Source organism: Olea europaea, unplaced genomic scaffold, assembly GCF_002742605.1.
Source record: "Olea europaea var. sylvestris unplaced genomic scaffold, O_europaea_v1 scaffold1070, whole genome shotgun sequence".
NCBI classification, from domain to species: Eukaryota; Viridiplantae; Streptophyta; class Magnoliopsida; order Lamiales; family Oleaceae; genus Olea; species Olea europaea.
The window spans coordinates 55,962-61,961 of NW_019228053.1; the positions used below are offsets into that span (position 1 = coordinate 55,962).

Here is a 6,000-nt window from a genome sequence, read left to right on the forward strand (position 1 = left end):
TGGGGTTGCAACACTTAAAATTATAAGCCACCTAATTACGATCAAGCATCTCGCCATTACCTTTCAAGCCACGACTTCACGTGATAGCCTGCTTATCTCGAATTGTTGTCAACTTTCAACGTTCACATAGGATTAGAAAGTCTAGTAACAAACAAGGTTACTGACATTTAAGTAAGTTAAAAGAAGAAATTGCGAAAATTAGAGTTGAGTGATCCACATGAGATTTCGCTGAAAGCTCAGTGACCAAAAATGTAATTAACTTGATTTCAGATATTAAGAGAATTGAAAATTGATGAAATTATAAGCCATTCCATGAAAAGCACACCTGCAAATCCTCAATTGAAAATCAAAGGTGTCAAAATAGGTGGACTAAGTTAGATCGTCCCATCATGAGTGAGGCCTAGACCAAATGGATTACATGGGGCTCGAAGAAACAACAAATAACTTCCAAATTTATCATAAACGTTGAAATAGGATGTCAATGTTGCTTTATGAAAATGTCCCGGGCTGTTCAGGTGAAGAATTACACTATGATATTCAAGTTTTTTCGCATCTACAGACGAACATAGAATGACATTGTTCTCGGTATGTCAATGTCTTTGGTATTTAGACTTAGGTTCATCATCCGAGCAGGAGTTTCTACATGGCTTCAAGAAGGAGTCCAGAGTTGTTTGCTTCGCAGGACTGCTCTGTATTTTTCTTTGTTTCGCATGACTGCTCTGTGTTGGATCAATTGAAACTTGTAGGGAATTCTCATGGCCATCAAGCATCTAGATATTCAATGGTGCAAGTATCAGCATATATTCTTGGAAAGAAAACCCGAAAGTATTCTTGAAAATATAAATACAGTCGATGCAGACTGTTAATCAATAGACTACCATGATAATGGGATGTTACAATGGCACGTTTAGAAAATACAAACAAACAAAAATATAATTCTGAAGGACGAACCTGTCCCAAGTTTTCCAACTTGCTTTGAATGACATCCCTGAAAGAAAAGCAATCAAGTTACTTGTGGTAATAATATTGTTCTACTATTTCTATATAATTAGAAAGCCATCTAAAAGTCTACACCAAAGGTGGCATTATCTTGAAATTATATATGAAGGTACCATATTATATCGTCAACTGTGTCATTTGCCAGCAGATAGTATATATTGACCGATGACACCTAAACAAATTAACAATTATATCAATATTTGAGGAATAACAATGAAATCGAATGAAATAGTAAAAACATCAAGCATTTAGATAATTAAGATATAATTGACGGTTGGAATTTTTTATTTACTTAATTATTATTATTATTATTTCTTTCTTTTTTAAATTTTTTGACAAATGTGAACACTGCGTGCAAATGGGAAAGAAAACTTCAGAATTTTGCAGAGGCAAACTTTGATTCTATGATCACTCCATTAGTTTTAATTTCAGGAAAATAAAATTGTTCAAAACAATTTTACTTGGCCAATTCTATGAGCACGATCTTCTGCTTGAATCATGTCCCCTGGGGTCCAAGATAGTTCTGCAAAAATTACTGTGCTTGCTGCTGTCAAGGTTAAGCCAACGCCTCCAGCTTTGATGGATAACTACAGCGCAACAAGAAAACTACATATCCCATGGAGAAAAAAGGAAAAATATTTTGAAACCATTTGAATAAAACAGAAGCAATACCACTGCTGCCTTTATAGAATCTTTTTCCTGAAAATCTGTCACCAGTGCTTGTCTTGATGCAGCTGGTGTACTGCCATCAATCCTTATGCAGCCAACTTTTTTCTTCTGGAAACATGGTCATCATATGAGTGTGTTTTAAATGTTTACAAATTTCACTAAAGATTAGTCTTACAAGAAGAAATTGGTGTATCGAATCAATCATTGGTTGATGATGCGCAAATATCAAAAACTTGCAACCGGCCTGCAAAAAATAAAACAATATAAGCTCTTAGTGAAAAATGTCCAAGCCAATTTCCCAAACAATGCTATAAATATTAGTATTAGTGAGCTGTTGCTCACAATCAATAACATTTTTGTCATGCAAACATCAATTTAGATTAAGATCATTGTTTCCTCATATGTTGAGAAGTGTTGATATCAAACGAGAGGGAGTGATGTGATATAATATAAGAAACTTCCTATATGCAGCTGAAAACCAATTAAATGCTCTAATCTATGCACAATCTGTTGCTAATAGCAAGTGCGGCAAAATAAGCAGCAACAAAGTTGATAATAGGTATACCTCAATCACAGTTCCCAGGTAATCCATAACTGCCGGAATCTTTGCTTCTGCAGAGTCCGTATATATCTGAAGCATAGATGGTATTGAAAAGATGAAAAGGACAAACAGTTTCTAGAATGGATTCATTTAATTACACAGTGAAGGGGTCAAAATGTGCACATGAACTGATATGTAACAAAACCCCCTCTATTAGAAATTTCTAAAACACTTTGTATAGTTGATTGTATATTGAGCAGATGAAATCATTTGCAATATTATAGAGAAAGAATTATTTTGCCGGAAGATGTGATCGTACTAGTTAAAAATATTACAAACTGACTGAACTGTTGAAGATATGGTTTTGCATTCCAAAGACGGAAACAAATTGTTACCCTATGAAGTGCATAGAGAATGGCCTAATATTTAATCAATAGCAAAGTCTATAGCCTACGCATATAGATGAGTGCAATGAGAGTTTATCTTCTGAAAAAAATAAAAATAAAAAAAAAAGTAATAATAATTTGAATATTTTTAGTAGTAGTCAAGAAACTTCCAAGTCAAAGAGAGTTGAATACATTGGTATACTCTAAATCTCCCATTGACCCATTGTGCTATTTGCCCATGAGCATGAACACATTTGAGCAGTTTTCTGCCCCAGTTGTACAAAAAATCATTATTTATGTGGCAAAATTTGCCAACACCCACATTTAATGACCCACTACACGACTATATTTAGTTTTGGTGCACTCGCTGATATCAGCAAGTGCAAATAGGTGACCGAATCACACAAAAAAATTAGTGGTCTTAAAAGTTGATCCCCTATCCTGTTGCACACCCATATAACTTTTAACTCATAAAACCACCTAAATAAAACATGTAGATATTCAAGCCACCAGCACCCAGTCATCTCCAATGAATCATCTCAAACAGCTTGCCATTCACCATCCCCACCAACCCCAGGCCCTCTACCATCGCACCGCCACCAAGGCCCTTCTCAACCATCCTGCCAATAGCTCCAAGCCCCTTCCCATCATCCCACCAACATCAACTACTTTCTCCTAATATATACATCAAGAAATTAGAAAAAAAAATGTAAAAAATGTTGATGGAAAACAAAGAAGAAAACCTAAGATCTGAAAATCAAGTTAAATTCTTCCATTCCACAGGAAAAATAAAATAAAAGAACTTGGCAACATACAATGAGGAAGTTGATCTAAGCGAGTTCAGAGCACCTTTTTCAAGCAAATTTACTAAAAGAGAGATGAACAATGTACGGTAAAAAACAGTGTGTTTGTACAGGAATGAGTCCTGGTGGATGGAGTTGATAAGCGACTATGACTTTCCCTTCGATAAGCGATATCAGTATGTTGAATATCATGCAGAGTTTATCCCCTCCAACGCAATTCAATTTGGCGTGATCTAAGTAGAGAGTGGAAAGTGGTGTATTTTGCAGAGTTTCATTGCAGAGCCATGTTTCCTCAACTTTGAAAGTCAAAATGTACAAAGGCGAGTTGACTTCAGTCAAGTAGATTAGAAAGAATAAAGAAGAAACTATTTATTATAAGAAAGAGGACATAATTATGTATAGGAAAAAAAGAAAAAGAAAGAAAGAGTCAAAAATCAAGGAGTGTAGAGAATTCTAATTTGCGGGAAAGCAAAGAAATCAACAGATACGATATTTGCTCGCCTTATTAATAAGATTCTTCTCAGTGAACTTGAGTGATTCAGCTTCTCCTTTCGACTGGCTTGACTTAATTTTTCCTTTAATTACCTGCAGCTGCACAGCGAGGAGCATCATTGAAATTAATTCCTTGCCGCTTGAAATCTTCCATAAGTAGCTGAACATTTTAGGGATGAGGTGCACCTTAATAATCTAAAATAATGCAAGTTATTAATTGAGCACAACAATTTTCCATATTGTCCCGTTCTTGATACAAGAGACCAGGAGAAAAATATATAATAAGAGCAGTTTGAGATGAAAAAATTCCTTTTTTTATGAAATGTACCAAACAACACATTTCAAAAGCCAAACTATAAGTAGTTTCAGTAAAAGAGAGAGTATTAAAGTTGATGATACAAAAACGCCAATAGTACAAAAGAAACCGATTGGACCGTAACCAACCATAGCCTTAGCGAAAAGAAGAATTACTGTTTTACCATCAGAATTAAGTAAAATTATAAACTCGAATGTTTTTGCACAAAATAAACTAGGAATTCAGATCACCTCACGAAACAGAGCATTAATTTGTCTCATTTCCATTTCCCCCAGATCCAAGAAAACCTGAAAATAAGGAGCGAAAAAAAGCTCAATTTAAATTATTTATAATCTGATTCCAACTTTCTAGGCCCTGGAACCTCATAATACACATGGAAACTGAAAACATGCCTGAAGCACATTGTGAAACTGATCAACTCTTCAAACTAATGCGTATTGACAACATATTGCAGCTAACTCTCAAGTGACAAAGATGATTAACTGTGAAGTTATAGTGCTGATTTTCAAATTTGTGAAAAAAAGAAAAGAAAAGTGTATTTAGGTTTCATCTAGGTTGAATTTGACTTGAAAGTATATTTTATATGCACCCAGTAATAAAAGCAACGCTGAAGAAACAGAGGATTCGTTGCAATGTAGCTTCATAAGAACCATATTTACTAAATAGACACATAAAAATATTAGCAGAATTATAAATTTAGCCGCCATAGAAAGGAGTGCTGTAACTGAAGTGGGTAAACCTAGTAGGTATCAGGAGCCTAAATATATAAAGTCAATTAATCAAAAGAATCACTAAGACAAAGAGGGAGGTAAGCAAGGAAGAAGGCGAGGTGAGGCGAGGATTACTCCATCTTTAGGAAGATCAATGACATAATACAAAAGAAAGATGACAAAAAGTTTAGCGGATACCATTACAGAATCTAAAAAAGTTATCAACCTGTTGTCGGCGTTTCACAGGAAGCTCAGAGAGAACATCTTTTTTAAGTCTCCGGATCATCACTGTGGCTTTCATCAAATTGTGCAGCTCTTCGTGATTACTTGCACCTTGATAGATTCCAAATACGCCCTGAAAAATTATGTATCTAGATCATTAGGTTTGTCTAAATAACAAAACAAATGGTAATGAGAAAATCCCACTCAAATTTGGACTTACACCCTTGCAATACCGGTTTCCATATTCATGAACATTTTTATATACATCAGGATACAGCGCTTCCAACTGTTAAGAGAAAATTTGATAGGCATTAACAAGAAACTCCAAACATTTGGAAGCATCACCAAGTACTTAATTCCAAACATATGTTTTAAAAGGTACCTGTTTGAATAATTCAATTGGTCTTGACAAAGCCGGTGTTCCACTGAGCAACATTACGAACTGAGCTTTCTATAAATCACGAACAAAGTTAATACGACGCGGAAAATGTGTGTGTGTGTGTAAGAGAGAGAGAGAGAGAGAGAGAGAGAGGATCCATGTTTTCTAAACATTGGGAAAACAATGATGAGCGTGCATACAATTTTAAGCCACAGTGCGTAAAGGGTTGTTAACACCCCTTGCTTCACCCCACCGCCCACCCCTTCAGAATTAGAAAAGAAAAATGGAAACAAAAGCAAGAGAGGAAGTACCATTCTTTTCACTCTTCATCTATAACTTTTACCTTATCTTTCTTTCAAAAAGAGTCGTGTGACAAGCATATATGAGTAGAACTTATTGCGGAATAATATGGACTCTTCCTGTTACCTCCATTTTATTGTCATATTGTCTGTTTGACGATACATTAATTACGCATACAAGGAT

At 35.1% G+C, this 6,000-nt stretch overlaps 1 protein-coding gene across 1 annotated transcript in view; it reads right to left on the reverse strand.

Moving 5' to 3' along the window:
* Positions 1–313: 313 nt before the first annotated feature.
* Positions 314–6,000, reverse strand: part of LOC111373097 (SWI/SNF-related matrix-associated actin-dependent regulator of chromatin subfamily A-like protein 1 homolog) — a 14,746-nt gene continuing 9,059 nt past the window's right edge. The window contains 12 exon segments of the mRNA XM_022995576.1: positions 314–770; positions 952–988; positions 1,113–1,171; positions 1,461–1,586; positions 1,672–1,776; positions 1,844–1,912; positions 2,234–2,299; positions 3,900–3,989; positions 4,437–4,493; positions 5,143–5,271; positions 5,359–5,424; positions 5,521–5,682. Coding sequence (XP_022851344.1) covers positions 591–770; positions 952–988; positions 1,113–1,171; positions 1,461–1,586; positions 1,672–1,776; positions 1,844–1,912; positions 2,234–2,299; positions 3,900–3,989; positions 4,437–4,493; positions 5,143–5,271; positions 5,359–5,424; positions 5,521–5,682 — 1,146 coding nt within the window. The 3' untranslated portion in view covers positions 314–590.